Below are 18,167 nucleotides of genomic sequence, written 5' to 3' on the forward strand. Positions count from 1 at the left end.
ACGTATGATATACCTGTTGCACCATCACCCAGCACGTCCCCTTAACCCTGAACTATCTCTTGCTGGAGAGGAGGATGAATGGCGGCGGGTATGGATACGTGGGTGAGACAGGATATTGTTGGCATCGTACATGCCCTACTGTCTCCGCGTTCGTTGGACCCCCGAAGGTAAAAGAGCACATCACGGATCGTGGATGGGAAGGTCGAGATAGAGGATACTTGGGGACGTGGACAGGGCAGGGAGATTGCCATTCTGTGCGCTCTTGTCGATTGCATACCATTCAACTAGGTAGAGAAATGCGTCTCGTCACCTTCACGACCATTTGAAACTAGAACTGCTCCACTTACAGGTGACGGCAATGGCCCCTCGTGTCTAACTGGCCACTGGTATATTTGGGATCGACGCAGGCCTCGCCGATTCGTAGCCTCTGTGGGGAGGCGAAACGTCCCGCGTCAGCGAGCGGGAAGCATCCATCTGAGGTTCGGGAACGTGGTCTTCCAGGAACTTGTTGTTACCTCAACATCTTTAGAGGTAGATGTCGTAGTCGATGGTTCCTCTAGTATCATCGAGGAAAGGTGCCGAAGGGGTCAAAAATGGGTGCCTGAGCATATCGATGCGTTCCACGTCAACATGTTCGGCTCCAGGGGCGACGTACGTCTCGTTCTTCCTCTTGTTTGGCCACGAAGTCACCGATGCATCACATTCCATTCTTTGTCTCACTACGTCGTATCCAATATCACCTAGGTCGCAAGTTTGCACAAGGAAACCCGACCGTTGAATATTCGATGCCGAGGCGCGGTGTTCGTGCTGGGCCGCCACGAGCAGGCAAGTCTCTACCTATCCGCCCGGAGGTCTATGCTACGAACCCCACCCCCATGGCACACGCGGCCGGTGGTCTGAAAGGCGTCACCGGAATGGCAGGTATCATCAAGGGGCGGGTCTCGCGGCCAGGGGACGTTCGGCAGTGGGGTATCACTAGGGTCTAATGAAGGAGGCTGGAGGCATCTGAAAAGAAATGCTGGGAAATGTTAAAGCTTCGACCGATGGGATATGGGACGAGGTGCTGCAGAGGGACCACTGACAGGCGGGGGGAAAGCCCTTGCGACCAGGAGAAGCTTGGACTAATTGACTGATCGCCATAGAGTCGGGAAGGTGAGGGGTTTTTCTTAGTTTCTCTCTCACCTTGTTCCCTTTTTTTTTTTTTTTTTTTTTTTTTTTTTTTTTTTGTCTCCTTTTTATTTTTAAGTTTTCATCTAATTTTTTGACCCGTCCATCAATTCAGGTATTGATGTCGTGCTTCCAAAGGTAAGGTGACTGTGATTGGTCTCATTTCTTTTTAGATTATTAGAACCAGTGAGAGAAATCAGGGAAACCAATTTGTTGAAGATCACTGTCTCGGTTGGCGAATGGAGAAGGTCCCCGATGCTCAAGAACCCGGTTTCGCTTCCCAGGCCACATCAAGTTTCAGAACACATTTTCGTCGAAATAAGACAAGATTGTCGCAAATTGGAAGTGGAGAATGTCAATCGATTTCCGCCAATCTCTGGGATCCCCTGCATATGCTTAAATTGGACCTCTGAGCGGGATGTCAGGCTAGAACTTAAACAATCTTTGACAGTTCAATGCCCTGTTCTCGGTGGCGCAGAAGCGCTCACACGACACCGACCATCGCACGGAGTTGAGGTTGCAATGAATTGATGGATGGCAATGTGGCGTCATGGTACCTGGCCTCTTGCTCAGGGGCTCAGGGGGGGAACAGTCTGTCCCTCCAAGGAGGCTTGATTCGCTGTGGACCAGTGGGACCGTTGCCCTCAAGGACTAGGGGAAGCCAGCCAAGAAAGCTAGCATCATGGAATTAATGCAGCCTCTGGCGAACTAAGAGTGATAGGAATACCACATGAGAAGGCATTCTCTAACCAGTCAAGGAAGTCCACACGGAGAGGGACGAAGTACAAGTAGACTTCTCACGCTACACTCTTCCGTACATGTTGGGTAGCATCAAATGAAGATTACCATGTTGCTTCCTTGGATAGGTACGCAGGTACAAGATGATCTATCCACTTATTTAATCTAATTGTTAGTGATTGGGACGGTTTAGTTCATTGTTCCAAGATAATCTAAGGTTACTCCTGAGGATGTACTCCGTACCTCTCCCAACTGCGCCATCAGCCTCTCTCATCTCGTCACCTCAACTCTCCCTCTCTCGTCTCCCAACCCTTTCCGACCGTGGCACAGAAAACAACTGACAGGCCAGGCCGTGGTATCGGGTGCTACTCTTGCATCTCGTGAGTGTATCCTCATTACGGGAGTACGGGGTAATTACGCTAATCCCCTTCCTCTCATTGGAGAGGGGCACGTTGGGTCTCCCTTTGCTCTGATAGGCTTCCCCCCTGCCGGCGCCAAGTGGATTCGGCAGCTGCCAAGCCACCCGGCGCATCACCCTGGCTCACAAAGCAGCAAAACTACGCGTTGGTGGAAGCCCTTCGCCTTGATAAGACGGCATCGGCGGCTCTCCACAGTTTCTTGGCATCTTGACCTGTGATAGAGTTTTCATTAGGCCCATAAAACCTCTGTATTTCCATTTCTCTCCTGTAATTCCTGGAAATGTCTGTATTTCTCCCCGGTCTGACCCTTTGCCACTCCTTTGCAGAGTCTCGTCCTCGTCTTCGCCCTCTTTTCCTTTTGGCTTCAATCCTTTTTTATTTTGGGATATAGCCGTGACGCTCATTTGTGCTCTTTCGAAAATTGTTTTATTGTATTTTTTATTTTCTCAATTTATCCACGTATTTTATTCCCGGTTATGACCTAAAGATGGCTATCGGCAAAGAAGGAAACGTGAAGTGGGTTGATGTAAGCTTCTTCCTCGAACCCCCACCTTCAAATTGAATTTCTTCAAGCCCCATTCTGCATTCCGGCACCATCATCATCGTCATCATCATCAACCAAAGCTAACTCGCTGTCTAGGGTTTGAGAGGACTGGCTTCCTTCCTCGTTGTTGTAACCCATATCGCCCGTGCTTTTGACGAACAACTGTTCAGCCCCGCCATATCCGAGAATGGCCCTCAACGCTTCCTCCAACTACCCTACATCCGCGTCCTAATCCAAGGCCGGATCGGTGTGGCCATCTTCAGCATGGTGACGGGCTACGTCTGTGTCTTGAAGCCCATCAAGCTTATTCGACAAGGAAACCGAGAGGCTGCTCTGATGACCTTAACGAAGTCTTCGCTCCGCCGCATCCCACGACTCATCCTGCCGACCACGATCGCGACCTGCATTATCTGGATATTAACCCAGCTTGGCGCCTTCCAGGTTGCGAAGCACACCGGTGCCGGGTGGACCAGCTACACGAGCCCGAGACGCTTCGATACTATCGGCAAGAATTTGTACTGGCTTATGAAGCAAAATATCCGAACCTGGGTTTCGATGCAAAATGATTACGATCCGAACCAATGGACGCTCCTGCCGCTGTTGAAGGGTGCGATGATCATCTATGTCTTCATTGTCGCTACCTGTACGATGAAGACGCGCTACCGAATGATGTCTGCCGTCCTGATGTGGTTCTACTATTACGTGTCCAATGATTGTATGGCGCCTTCCATTGTAATATTTTCCAACATGTGTGCTCTCTTGCTAATACCTTATTTTATAGCTGCTTTCGGTATGCAGTTCTTCTACGGCGTCTTCCTCGCTGAACTCCAAAACCTACCCTCCGCAAACGAATTCCTCACCTCGCGCCCGATCCTCTCCCGCGTCATTTCGACGTTCTGCATGATCTCTGGCTTCTGCATCGCCTCGCTTCCCGAACACAACGTTGAGTGGGCCGCTTGGTCGAACAACATGAGGCTGCTCTTCGATTTCATTCTCCCCAAGGGGGCCGACTACCCCCGATTCAGCACCGCCTTCGGCCTGCATTTGATTTCCATGGGCCTCCACTGCAGCCCTCTCCTCCGCGACTTGCTGAGCAACCGGTGGTTCCTCTGGCTAGGAAAGCAGTCCTTCGCGGTATACCTGCTCCACGGCACCCTCCTCCGCACCGTCCTCTGCTGGATGGTCTACGGCTTTACCGTGCTCCCCGATCACAAGGACGATGAGGGCAAGATTGTCCCCACCCACTTCGAACGCCCTAGCGGCCTCCGGGTGCTTGTTTGCCTGCCATTCTGGCTACCGCTTAACTACGCCGCCGCCGTGGTCTGGACCACCTACGTTGACCCGTGGTGCGCCCGCGTGACGGAGAAGATGGTGAACTTTGTCAAGGATGACAAGGAAATATTAGGATCTGAACGACTCCTCGATCCCACGAAGGAAGGAAGGACATGAAATACCCAAGCGGTCGGAATTTACCTGTAAATGACAGGCCCGGTTCATCGTATATTATTCAACTTCATTTTATTTTTCAACACAGCGTACATCTCGACGACATTTTTCTTGACTGGTTTTTCATTTTGTTGACTGGAAGGAGTAGCGGGCTTGCTCTAATTCATGGGAGTCCTGATCGATGGGAATTTTTAACCAAGGCAATTATACGAATATAATACCAATGATAAACATATTTTAAACGAATTTGAATCCTTTTCGAACTGAATGAAGGGGCATCAGCTTCCATCGAGTGAACGACCCTGGCCAGGTAGTAGATGCCCATGAAACAGCGGTGGAGAACTAGCGGATATGCCGGACCCGGAAAACGGGGGAACTTTTTCCGTAAGACATGTCTTTGCACGTCAGCTCGCATACGTCATCAGGGAATCGGAATCCCGCTGGAGTTTGGAGGGAAGTAAGGCGAGAGGGTCTCATTGAAGAAACGAATACACAGGTATATGATAATCACAATCACATCAATATCTTTGCTTTTGTTTCCATCATGCTAAATATGGCCCTCGGCGGGATTAAGCGACGAGACAAAGAAAGAACCAGATGTTAATACACTAATTATTCATCAAATCCATGCGTTCTTCGTCGGCACATTCACACCAAGTCTCAGCTCCAGGCTAAGGGCTGAGATGCTGAGAAAAAGCAATTATTCCAGGTCATCGACAGCGCATTGTACTGGCTTGGAATTGTTCCGCACGACCATAAACATGTTCCCGTCCTCGAAGTCGGCGGTCATCACGTGCTGTTTTGCCAGGTGCCAGGTCGCAGAGGACCACTTGGCAAGGTGCCGTGATCCGGTTGTCCGAGGTTAGCCGCCATCATCGAGGCTTGATGGATAAGGAATATTGGAATGGCTGGCGTGACCACGCTAGGACGAAGCACATGGTTCTTGTAGATCGGTTGGTCTAGACGACGCCACAGAATCTTGTCTCATCAACGTTAATGTTATGCCTGACGAACAGAATTTTCTGTGCGGTCATTACCCTCCCCACCCACGTACGACATCAACTTTTCTTCAAGCTTGACTCGTGGGCGTCCCCCACTCCACCCCTGACTCTTCATCCCCGCCGTAAATCTTGATCTGACGCCCACTTTTTATTATCTCAGTGGGTCTTCCCTCCGACACTTCCTCCAACCCCTTGAGGTCGTCGAGCTGATGCAATTTCATCACATTGCAATACTTCGGAGAAAGTTTACTCCGAGCTGAGAATAAAGACAAAAAGCCAGGAATTCTTGCGAAAACCGACACTTGGTGCCATTGTCAAGATCATCCAGGCAGCAAATTCCTGAGTGAAAGCGCGTTGGTGTTTTCCAACGTGTCATTTGATCGGTCTAACCGGTTATGGGCCCCTGCTCCGCCGTTTATGAACTGATTGCAGTTGATCGCTGCTCCACAAGTCTTGAAAGAAGCGGGAGAGACAGCATTCAACTAAGGTTCTGACCTCCATGGGTTTCTCTTCCCCCCCACCTGATAATCTAACCGCACTCGGTCAACCCCCTGCTCCGACGACACCACTGATTCGGTCATGATGGCACCGAAAACTGCGGGAATAGTTTGGATGCACAAGTTCCGAGCTTAACTCCCCGTGCCCATCTATATAGAGGAGGCTATTGAGACGGCCAGCAACAGACGCAATACTTGGGGCATACCCTACAGCAATTGAACTTGAATGTGAATATCCGCTCGTTTTTAGTATGTCAGGAGCCAATAAATCCCCCTGCCGCGGTTGGAATTGCAATTTCCTCGGTGGCGAGGAAAACACGCCCACTAAAACTAGCATGCACTCCGTACGGGAGACACCAGAGTCTAGAGGGGGAAAAAAATGCCCCGAACAGATCTGAAAACTAGGGAACGGGACGGAGATAAGGTCGACCAAATCTCAGACAGCCTGATATTTCCCTTTACCACACAGCGCCTCAACTCTCTTGTGGGCGTCAACGTAGATACCTTTCCGGTACCAACCGACTCAGTCTCCATCGTCAGTGTAGATCGAATACCCCAAACCGCCCTATAGAACCTTCCCATTGAGGCGGGTACCGAAACTCGTTAATGTAGTGAACAGCGAGCTGCAGCCCCTGTAACCACTGAACGAGTTAACAGATGCGAGTCTTAACCACCTGCCTGAGAAGATCGTCAAGAACTAGCCGTGCGGAGACCATTTTCCCGTTAGCCGGATGGAAAAGATGTACATGGGAATAATGGAGCTGAGAAATGAAACTGTTTTGCAAATCTAACCGTGCCAAGATCATGGGTTCTTCGTCTCGGGAATTACAGCAAGAAAGAAAGAACATCTAGCCTCCATCAAAAGCAACGTAGGTGTCTCTCGTAGATATTATCAGGTAAAATCGAGAAGAGGTAGAGCTTTAGCGTCACGTCTTTCAAGAAAATTCGTCCTTCGAGTACATCCGGCAGACGCTTTTCCATCTTCCTCCTATCTAATATAATAGTTCCTGGATCCAAACTGCGGACTTCTTCGTAAAATGATCCACTATATTAAAGTAAAAACGTCTGACCCGGTCTTCTGGAACCCGGGAGAGATTTCTTCGCAGGCCGTATTGCCGTACATCAGTAAACTCCACCTTCGTTCATAAACAGATGGACGCAACGAGCGAACAAACCCCTTGCTTAGACTTCCCTCCTGAGCACCTTGGTTTGACTTCAAACCGAGGCCTTCCTTCACTATAGTATATCTGTTTCCGTGTTCATCGAAAGTCTATCGCTTGAAGAAATCAATAGCTCGATACAAAACGCCCGTCAACAAGGAAGATGGCTTCGCCTCTAGTTCTTTGCGAGGTTACAAGCGGAATTTGCTCTTGGACCTTTTCAACCGATATCCTTGCAATACATAAGCCTGGGTCGGGTATACGTGCACCGCGCGCCTCTAGTTGTTAGCAACGCTCCCAAGGTGACATATTCCCCTTCTCCCAAATCCCTGAAACTTACACCTTAATACGTCATCCTCCGGTAATTCCTGTTGAGATGCTAAATGCATCATGGCGATCCATCCTCTCTCTCTATTCATGCGGTTGAACTGATCCTTCACCACTTGCCAGATCAGATGAGAGCTATGAGTCTCTTGAACAATAATTAGGTAATATCAGAGCAGATTGGCCGTCCGGAACATTATCTCGAGCTGCGGCAGCTTGAGACTCATGACGCGCGTTAGCTTACTTCTTCTTTTGAGTCCAGTCCTAGGTATACGATATTTTAACAGTCTGGTTTCGCAAAGATGCCCACCAAAACACACACAGCGGCCCTTAAGGAGCAAGTCCCGGGCTACTAAAAGCTGCAACCAGTTTTCATTGAGACTAACTGTCGGTCAGAGTGTACAGAACCCGTTTGCTAGGAACCATGCCTGACCATCCGTGTCCTTATATCGCACAGAAAACGAAGATGTGGTCCAATCATCTCAAACCGATGCGGGATGCCGATTATTTCTAAATAGTTACTCGTAGGTTAGCAACCAGTGTCTTTGGTCTCCCCCGATATCCGTCACAATAAACTTACTCCGCATTCAGTGCAATGGCATCCCTCGCTACAAGTGCAGGAGCTAGCTCCGCCACAGGTGCAGGAAGAGCCACAGTTGCAGGCCATGATGAGTTGAGCTTTCGGTAGGAAAATATTCAAGATATGATTGTATGCTGGCTATTGCTCAGTTATGTTCGAAGAACTGTATTCATGCGAGCTTGAAAGATTAGAAATCAGTAATTCCCAGGGGTCCGGGGATTTTAATTTATAGGTAAGGGCCATCGTCTGGCAGCGCGACGTCTAAGATGACCTGACCAACCTCGTGCTTGCCGTTGACGTCTGTTCATGTTCTTGATCAGGTCAAGAAGCGGGGTGGATGACGTTCTGCACCGTCGTCATTGGTTAAGTTGAGAGCTTTATGTCTGTTGAGGTAACGCAGTTCGAACAATTACGATTAGAGTTTGGGGTCGCGTACTCTTCGGGCAAAGATTGATTAATGATAATGCAATCATGGAAGGATCGGAAGGATCCGTCGGAGTTCCAGTAGAGCCTCCTGAGGGCCCAGAACGGCGGAATCATCCCTGGCTCGGTAGTTTATTCCGAAAATATCCAAAATGCTTAGACTTTGGCTCACTAGTAGCCGCGGAGCTTGGAGAGAGAAACGAGACTATCCACGCCCTGCATTATACCAGTTCTAATCTTGCAACCCATCCCGTAAGGGATATACAAGGATCCCAATGATGTTGTACCGGGAACGTTTTCCCGACGGAGATAAGTCCTGTAGTTTGGTGGCGCTGTTGCTACCTCCATCTCCGCGGATGTGTACGGTAGGATAACCTGCGTATCGACACGTGTTTGGTGCTCATATTGGTCACTTTGGCTACCCGTTCACTGGAGCCTCCTTAATCGCGGCTTTGAGAGCTACTTGGACCCGAGCCATGACGATTGAGGAAGCATATAAACATATCATCGCGATAGCTATGTCACGACAGTTCCACCACGCAACACCTATTCAGCCTGCACCAGATGTAGGGATATATACCTTGGAACGAGGTAATTCAAATGAGGTTATTACTGTAAAAGGGTCAGCCATATACCATACTCATTCATGTAAGTGCCGGGGCATCTTTTGTTGTCCGTCCTGCTAAGTCCGGGAGAGTGCGTCTGACTCACCTACGGTGCTTTCACTTCAATCCCCGCAAGTCCCTACATCTTTTTAAGTATCCTCAGCCAGTCTCACTGAGACGGATAAGTGAGGCCTTGACCGCAACATAAGAAAGAAACGGATTAGCGGCCAATAGCCGCGGAAACAGATCTCACCGGGCGCCGCTGAAACGCACCTGCCAGAACTGAAGGATGTAGATCTCGTTTACCAATGGAATGAAATCACGGGAACCATGGTGGAAGTCCCCATTGGAAAGGGACCGAAAATGAGAGTGTCACAGACGGCATGTAGGACAGCTAAGAATGCTGAACAAGACGTTGGATCCTGATTCCAAGGGGCCGGAGCTGGTAATGAAGGAACTGTATTGTGATGACTGAAACGACTGACGGATAACTGAAAACTGGAAGCTGGAAGCTGGACACTGATGATGGCTGAGCTTATTAGACCGTATCATTGAACTTTTAGGGAGCAAAAGGGAGAAGAAACAAGAAAAGAAGTGTTCCGTCTCGACGACCTGAAACAAAGTATTCCCGTTCCACGTGGTCACATCCCCACATCTTTCAGCGCAGCAACTGCCGGCATTCGCTTGGCACGGGCTGTTTGACACGATCACACCATCAGTTCCGAGGTGCCTTGCTGAGGACTTCAATGGCAGACTTGTCCATGATGCCCTCTTGCACGAGGCGCTCGACATAATCACGCAACCAAGTCTGACAATTCTTAATTTCAACTCGAGACCGAGATTCCTGGGTTTTAAATATTAGTTGGCATCATTACTGAAAGGGATCGAGGGCCGAACGGCGACTAACACTGGAAGCGGACCCTAGGCTCGGCCCTGGAGCGGGAACCTCCAATGCGGTCTTCTTGAGTGTATCTTGCGCTTGAATATTTCCTTCCCAGGTGCTCTCAGTCTTCCGCGCCCCATCCCCAACAGTGTCGATAACGTTGCTATCATCAACTTGTGGGAGGGGAATGATTTCATTATCGGTAGTCTCTGCCATGTCGTAGTTTCTATCGAACGTGACCGTGAAGCCAGTCACAGGGTCACCCAAGGCTTGAATGAGTTTCCCCTTGGTTTTTGCCCGCCTCACTGTAAGTAATCCACATATCCCAATAAGCAGGGAATGTACGGCTATTGAGAACGAGGAGGAAAATGGACCGAGCCATGTTGCGATTCGATGAGGGAAATCGATGTCCGTAAGGAATATTGGGGCTTTGCGAATAATAACAGGAGTGAAGGAAAGGGATATAAGTGTTCAAGGGCGAGGTGCAAAATACTGTTGCCTGTTGGCCACCGTTTTCCCGCACATGCTGTCATGGTTCCACATGCCAAGGCGTGGAAGTGACGGGCCTCATTTGGCAGGACAGAACCAAACTTCAGCTCCAATGTGATTGGTCTTATTGGCGCGTGTCTCTTAGCTGTGGCAGTTCTTGGCGGTTTGTCTGAACGAAACTAGGTTAAGTACCAAGAGAGCCAAATTATTTAAGGAACCGTGCTGTTTTCACCTGCTTGTTCCACGCTCGATCCGACCGCCATGTCTGAGAACCTCACACCTCATTTGGAGAATATATACGGTGACTACGGAGATGGCCGTGTCTTGGAACGTTCCTCGAGGGGTTATTTCCCTGGCCTTAGCAGCGGAAGTTGGGGTAATTAGGGCATCCCATCCACCTAGACCCTCGAGTTCCTATCCGTCCGACGTTTAGCGAAGTACGTGTCCTCGATTTCGACCGCTGAACCTCTTTGTCTTATGTTTGTCTCAGAAACCCTACCTATAACGTTCGAACACCTGGCGTAAGTGGACGGTGTCACGATGAAGAGAAACCTCGTCTCTGCGGAATTATTAGAGGGGCCAACTCTCCAACTTGAAGAGAACTGGGATGACGTCAACGAGGAAGAAAGAGTTCATATCTGCCAAGAACGACGGAAGACGGTGAGATGAAATCATGGAGGCTCCCCCCCCAAACCCTGGTAAATGGTCTCAGTAGTAGACTCCATTCATAGGTAAATTTACATTCCCAGTAAATTCTTACTTTGCTCCTTAGGTAATAGTCTTTTCACTCGCTAAAGTGTTTCTACACTCTGCTTTTTGAGCTGACCACTTTTTTATGGTAGGCAATGTCTGCGGTAGAATTTTTTAATCGGATTTGATTTTAATACAGCGCCCACTGCAGGTCCCTTCCGCAGTGTACCCGAATTCCAAGACTACTTCACCGCATCCCCACGCTCCACACTACCTGACAACGTTCCCATTGTCTTTACCCACACCGACCTACATTCAAGTGACATGATGTTATCCCCCGGGGAGAGAGGTCGCTAGCTTGTCATTTCCGTCGTTGATTGGCGGCAGTTCTGGGTGGCACTCCGCCTACTTCGAATACTGCAAGTCTCTCTGGACTGCTCCGGTCCGAAGGAATGGGAAAGTAGTAGAATTCCGCGCAGGCATGCGGAACTGCCCCGGAAGACAGTGAGTTGAACTCCACAGGCAGCTGTGCGAAGGACGGGTCTCTCACGGAAAGCTGCTTGATGGCAGGAGCACGTAGCGACAGAACAGTGAAAAAGAGCTGCATTAATCGGAAAGTGCAGAAAGTAAACAGCTAAGCCCGGTAAAAAGCTATTAGGGGCCTTGATATAATATGATATGGTGATAAATTAAAGCCATGATCTTCCCTCACATCCATATTGAGGGTGGAGGATCGATGGCGAAGTCCATGAAAGGCCTCCTTAACTATTACTATTGTTTTTATTCGACAATGTACCGTTCGCTGTTCCCAGAGTTAACATTTACGTTCCTGTATGAATAGGGGCTCGATACTCACCTCCCAAAACAGCGAGGACGATTACCACAACGATAATAATGATAGAGACTATAAGAGTACAACCGTTAGTCCGCCGGAGATCACCGCCGTGAATATTCTCACTCCGGAGAATGGCTTGCTTACCCACGATACCCAAACACCACCATTTCTGCTTCCTGGTGAATCTGGCATGTCGCACCGCGACTTCTATATCCTGATTTGCCCGATGGAGGTCATCGATGACTTCCTGTCCTTGCTGCTCGATCTGCGCGACGGGCGCCTCGGCCTGGATGACAAGGGTGTCCATCTCCTGCACGAGCAGCGCAAGCTCCTTCATCTGCTGCTCGATCCTCACGATTTGAGCATGGCGGTCCCGAACGGCCCCGAGAGTCGCCTGCGCTTGCGCTTGGCGGCCGCTTTGCATTAGCGTCTGCGCGAAAACCTGGTTGTTGTCGGCATTGTCGACGGCTTGCCGGACCTCCGCCTCGTCGGCATCGGGACGGACGATCCGGTACTGCCGCGCCAGCTGTTCCTGCATTTGCCCTCGGAAGGAAGCCTCGACATCTCGGAACTGGTTGACTGTCTCTCTAACTGCTCTGTCGATGCGGCCCACCTGGCGTATATTCCTCTGCTCCTTGGCGTCGGGCCTTGACTGAAGCGATCGATTCCGTTGCGCCAGGCTTCGGCACAGGTCCGTGATTTCATTGGAGAGGTTGTCGATCTGGTAGAGTATCTGGCCCGAGTCTCCTGTCGCATTGAGGGACTGATTCTGGAGGACCTGCAGCTGGTTTATTTTGCGGTTGGCCTCCTTGATCCTCGCGTCGATGGCACTTGTCTCATTGAGGATTGCATTCTGAGAGCTCAATGGAATGTCCTCATATCGATAGGCCGGGAGCTCGGATGAGTTCATCTTCACGAAATTTCCCGTACCTTTCCCCGTATAGTTCCGCCAGAAATACAAGACAAATGTGGCAGTTTCTGAATCAACGCAAGTCGGATGGTGGGGTGCTTTAAAGAGCGCTTTTGCTGCCCTGACGTGTCCTCGATGGCGATGATGGTGGTCGTGGTGCGTGTTCCTGAGGCTGTGCTCAGCCTATCACGTGGTTGTGAGCGAATTATGTTGATGCATTGGACTTAGTCAACGCGTGTAACACTTAAAACCTCGTACGTCTCGTATTTTTTGTCACTGACAATCACCAATAAATTTTCGGATGGCTGGAGTGACGAGTCACTGGACAGCCAAGTGGAGCCAAATTCAATTTGGGGCTTTTAAATGACGCTGCGCCTTGTCTGTTGGTGGCTTGTGAGGATACACCGATGCACCTTTGACGATCGATGAGTGTAGGTCATCATCGTGACCATTTTGCCGAGGTACACAGGAGCGATATTGACCTTGAGGTTCTCGATAAGTGATCGAAGCCACAACTTCTCAAGCCGAGACATGATTCTTTCTCTCATTCAAAATAATTAATAAGTCCTGCCAAGAGTAGGGAAATTGAGACTCACCGGTATCACTCTCTAGCATCCCATGAGACGTCCGACAGGTGAAGGTGAGAGAGCAAATCCCGAGATGATAGGCTGGGACAAGATCCGCGAACCGTTCGCATTGCGAGTTTATATGGGATTATTTGTTATCTTCTCCGCTACAATAGTGACATCACGAACTGGCGATGCTACTCATTATAGACTGTCGGAAATGCGGACCATCGTCTAGACCTGTTTGGCGTGGTTGTCCTTGAGAACCAATAGAATGAATGTGTTCAATCGTCCACTTCGTTTTGCCAATCAGTTGCCTCAAATAGGCGCAGCGCTGCAATGAATGTTGGAGCCTGCTGAAGCCTGAGCTCATTCATTGCTTCCTACATGAGGAGGGATCCATCCCCCTCATCGTCATCGTCCTTTGGTGCTCTTTTCCCCCTCTTGCAGCAAACAAACACTGCTGAAGTACCTACTTCCGAGTGCTACAGCCGGCCCAACCACTCACGATGTCGACCGTGGATATTCCTCTACTCACAATTGCCCCGACGACCAGCCACACTCACACAGTCATCTTCCTGCACGGCCGCGGGGACAATGCGCGTAACTTTGCAGGTTCCCTCGCCGGCTCGCCCGACTCCCACGGTCGAACACTCATCGACGCTTTCCCATCCTTCCGCTGGGTCTTCCCCCAGGCACCGACGCGAGAATGCGCCAGCTCTCCCGACGTTTGGCCGCAGTGGTTCGATGTCTGGAACGTCCGCGATTTATCCGAAAATGAAAATCTTCAGGTCATTGGGCTGAGAGAAGTCGTCCCTGCCATCTGCCGCATCGTAGCGGTTGAGGCAGCACTGCTCGGCGGTGCTTGGGAGCGTGTTATTATCGCAGGGATCAGCATGGGCGGTGCGACGAGCGCGCACGTCCTGTTCAACCTCAATCTACCTCCCGGAAAGAGCCTTGGTGCTTTCCTAGGATTCTCGTGTCGCTTGCCTTTTGCTGGCCAGAGTCTAGTTCAAATGAGAGAGTTGCATAAGTCGGGAAATGCCCCAGGCCATAATGACGTCCTTCGATATACGCCGGTATTGCTCGAGCATTGTATAGATGACCCTCTGGTCCGGATCCGTGATGGAAAAGTCCTGAGAGATGCACTGAGGGAATTCGGTGCGAAGGTGGAGTGGAAGGAATACCAGTCTGGTGGCCACTGGTTCAACTCGCCGGTAGGTATGGATGATGCAGTCGACTTTTTAAACAGGCACGTCCTTAGTCCTACCAACGTGAAAGCGGGAGCTCTGCCGGAGCCAGAAGCGATGGATCTGTCATAGGGGCAGCATCTTGGGACGATGTGGCTAATTATCTGAGAGATCGAAGGTCGGGCTGGGATGAGTCGTGGATAGGGTTCATGACAAAGTTCTGTTCTGTCTTTTGAAAGCTCAAATAGTCGTTTAGAACGATTTGGGAAATATTAATATTAACCATCCTATTACAAGTCACACAATCGTAACTGTTTTAACTTTACCCAACCTTCTAATCAACATCAAGCCGTCATGGTGCTTCTCCGGGAAGCTTGGGAAAAAAGCTCCCACTCTACAAAAATTGCCCGAGTTGGGGAAGGAAAACAAGATCAGGCCACAGGCGCCACGGGCTCGTCTCGACTTAGCCCTTGGCTCTTCAATATTTCGGACTTTGCAGCTTCCAAGAAGAACCCAAGTGAAATTCCCAATCTCATCCGCCATGCATGATGGTCCTTGAGAAGGGCTGCTAGAGTAGATGTCCCCGTGAGCGTCGTAGGAGAAGTCCAGCTCGAAGCAGCCTATGTGTTTACCATCGTAGACCAATGTCCCTCTACTGCCCCTCTCGTCAAAAGTGTCAACTACTTCCAAATTTCTCTCATTCAGCGCTTCCAGATCCAGGACATGACTACGAACTCGGAGATTCCAGCCCTTTTGAATTTCACCGAAGGGATTGGTACCGACTGGCACGGTGTGCGCCTCTAAGAATTGGTACTCTGGTCGAAAATCGGTGAAACACTCGTCATCTTTGTACATTGCCCCGTACGTGATAAACATCCCCCGGCCAAGGGGACACCACGAAGGCACAGGACAGTCGTCATGCCTCATAAACGAACTTGGAGTACAGCATTCTCTGCTTGGCAGCATCTCGCTATCGCCCTCCCAGTACCACATTAACCCCCGAAAAAGGTCTCCCTTCCAGAGGCCGGCATGAAAGTCGTCTTTGACCCACTGATGGTAATGAGCAGTCAAACCGGAGAGCGCCGGAAGTATATCCTTCGACTTGGTAAAGGAGTGGGATTCGAAGCGTGAGTATTCGCAGAGTACACTGGCCCAAATTTGATAAATTTCTTCTTTCTTGTCAACGTCGCTGGGGATAATCATGCCTTCTTCTGCTCTTTCTTTCGAAGCGCTACCCATACTTTGGATCGAGGACGGAGAATAGTAGTGGATATTTGCATTCCCGAAGACAAATTTCTTTGAAGCAGCCTGATTTTCCTGAAATACCCATCCCCGATTCCCCCAACGGCTACAGCGTGTATCCGTAGATGCCTCACTGAATACCAGACCCCGGGGAAGGCCCGCGTACTTGAACTGCAAGAAGTATGACCCGGCTATGTCTGGCCGTCTGATGGAGCGAAACGGTATCCGGATCCGGGGTCCACGCTGGTGAAGAAACCCTTGTCGACATGTGGTAGATGAAGCAGCACAGATTGTGACTGACGCTGCGGCATACAGCTTGGCAACGTCGACACATTGTCTCTCCCAGTCTGAGATGTCGTCTTGCAAGATGCAGAGGGCATCGACCCAGAGATATGGGATTTTTAATGCCCGAGTTACCGATATCGCATCTCTCAAGACTTCAGTCATTTCATCATCTCTAATCCTTTTTCGTCGTTCGGCGATCGTAGCGGATGTCGACGTGAGCTGCTGCTTCGCGTCTTCGGCAGGTCCCCAACAGTAGCTAAGAGCTGCGTACACAGGAGTGTCAGGACCAAGCCGGCCGCTTTCTAGATCAGTGCGGAGAATTAGGCGGGTATTCGATTCGTCGACGTCTATCAACCTTTCCGGAATGAAGCCATTGCCGGCTTGTTGGAGACGCTGGTCTTGTTCGTCTCCACGAAAAGTGGCAGAGATCCACTCCAACCGGTGATTTTGACCATAGCTTTGGCTCAATGGAGCTCTCAGTCCAAGCCATATATCCGAAGCTTCTGAGCCTATGCGGTATTCGTTAATGCGCTAGGCTCCATGAAAGCCGCTGCCGTGGGGCTTCTAACCAGTCAACCCTTCCGAAAGGCAAAACAGCGCAATCTCGGTCTCACCATCGTCGAAACAGAGCAGTATGATCATACCAAGAAGGCCATCGCCTCTACAATCATGTTCGAGTTCATTCTTCCAGCGAAACTGAATTCGGATTGAGACATCTAGGGTATCCTTCATCTCCGTGAATGTTGATCCGAAGATTCTCCTGGCTTCGTGTTGGGTATCCTCTGAGGAGATGATGTCTCGCACGAAGCCGCAGAACGCACACCCACTTTTCGAAGACTCCTCCAGCGAGGGCAGGTCTGGCAAGGTGTCTTCTCTCATGAGGACAGACCCGGAGACTGTTAACGCCGTAGTTTCTGATTTCACGAGCATCGGTCGCCCATTCGCATCGACACCGTCGTTAAGGAACTTCTGGTCATCCTGGAATAGGACTCCGCTCTCGCAGGTAGAACATAAACTTGCGACCGGGTGAAGATAATCGGGCATGTCTTGGCGAAGTTACCGGCTCTTCACCTGCAAGAAGGAGGGGTTGATCTGATGAGGCATTTGGGGATCTGGGCTGGGGTTGCGGCCCAAAAGAGACGAAGCGGGAGCTGAAAGAAAGTGTCGAACAGACGCACGCTGACTAACCTGCAGGTCGGAAGGCGAGTTTTTGGATTTCACCGGTGGTTTTGATTCTAGATGATCTCGACTGCGTGCATATGTATCGCTACCGAACGTCGGGGGGGAAGTGATGGCTTTATATAGTATGAGGCATACTCGTTCCAGATTGAACCATCAGGGTGTAATCGTTCAACAGGTCCTATGGTTCCGTGCAGCTCTAGGATACCCCGGCCCCAGTTCCCAAAATGCTGCTAGTCTGGATTGTGGAGGGTCGTTTCGGAATAACTTTAATGGCAACTGGTGATTCGTTAGGTTCTCCAAGAATTAGAATCGGGTGCATCGTGACGACATATTTGGGAAGTTTTGTCGTGCATGATATTTAGACGACTTATGTTCGTTTATCCAGGCTATTGGACCTCCGCTTCTGCCCTTGCTAGCGACTGCCTTAGGTTAAAATCTATATTTCTACCTTCTTCGAGCGCATTGTGTAAAATCCAAAGACTCTGTCAATTATTATCCTCTAGGCGAGTGTCTCCAAGTTCTCATCTCGGCCAGACATCTGGTCTCCGCACCTGGGTACTAAGAAGGAATTGAGATCCACTCGATTCGAACTTTGACGACGTCGACTTGTGGTTGATTTCCTGAGCTAGCTCGATATAATAAAACCGAGAAATATTAGGTAGGACCAGTAGGAAACATCGCTTCCGTTTCCGATGCCATCGCATTAAGGATGAAACCCACTCAATCTCAACATAGGGCTTTCAAGCCCCTGATGGCTTGCATTGGCGGTGCAGGTACACGAACTCCCGGATTCCTGCAGTTGGATGTATCACGATTCCCCGGAACGAATGTAATACGTCATGAACCAACACACCTCGGTAGCTCTGATTGAGGGGTTAAACATAGAAACATCCATCCCTGTACGGGTGAGTGTGGATGTGGGCAGATATGTGTGCCCACGTAACATCAAAGCTTGCTTTCAGCAATCAAAGGATTGATGTTGCATCTCCCC

The 18,167-nt window shown here is 50.0% G+C and overlaps 2 protein-coding genes and 1 pseudogene across 2 annotated transcripts; 2 read left to right on the top strand and 1 right to left on the bottom strand.

The window, feature by feature from the left end:
- Positions 1-2,811: 2,811 nt before the first annotated feature.
- On the top strand, positions 2,812-4,317 carry SAPIO_CDS6589 (uncharacterized protein; the record flags this gene model as incomplete). Its single annotated transcript, XM_016788650.1, has 3 exons — positions 2,812-2,850; positions 2,965-3,583; positions 3,650-4,317. The coding sequence occupies 3 exons, from the start codon at positions 2,812-2,814 to the stop codon at positions 4,315-4,317; spliced, it is 1,326 nt and encodes a 441-aa protein (XP_016641694.1).
- Positions 4,318-11,787: 7,470 nt separating this feature from the next.
- Positions 11,788-12,711, bottom strand: SAPIO_CDS6590 (annotated as a pseudogene; the record flags this gene model as incomplete).
- Positions 12,712-13,786: 1,075 nt separating this feature from the next.
- SAPIO_CDS6591 (uncharacterized protein) lies at positions 13,787-15,271 on the top strand (the record flags this gene model as incomplete). The annotated part of the gene is made up of 2 exons (XM_016788651.1): positions 13,787-14,498; positions 15,066-15,271. The coding sequence occupies 2 exons, from the start codon at positions 13,787-13,789 to the stop codon at positions 15,269-15,271; spliced, it is 918 nt and encodes a 305-aa protein (XP_016641695.1).
- Positions 15,272-18,167: the final 2,896 nt, after the last annotated feature.

Source organism: Scedosporium apiospermum (assembly GCF_000732125.1).
Source record: "Scedosporium apiospermum strain IHEM 14462 chromosome Unknown SEQ_SAPIO_0105, whole genome shotgun sequence".
NCBI lineage: Eukaryota > Fungi > Ascomycota > Sordariomycetes > Microascales > Microascaceae > Scedosporium > Scedosporium apiospermum.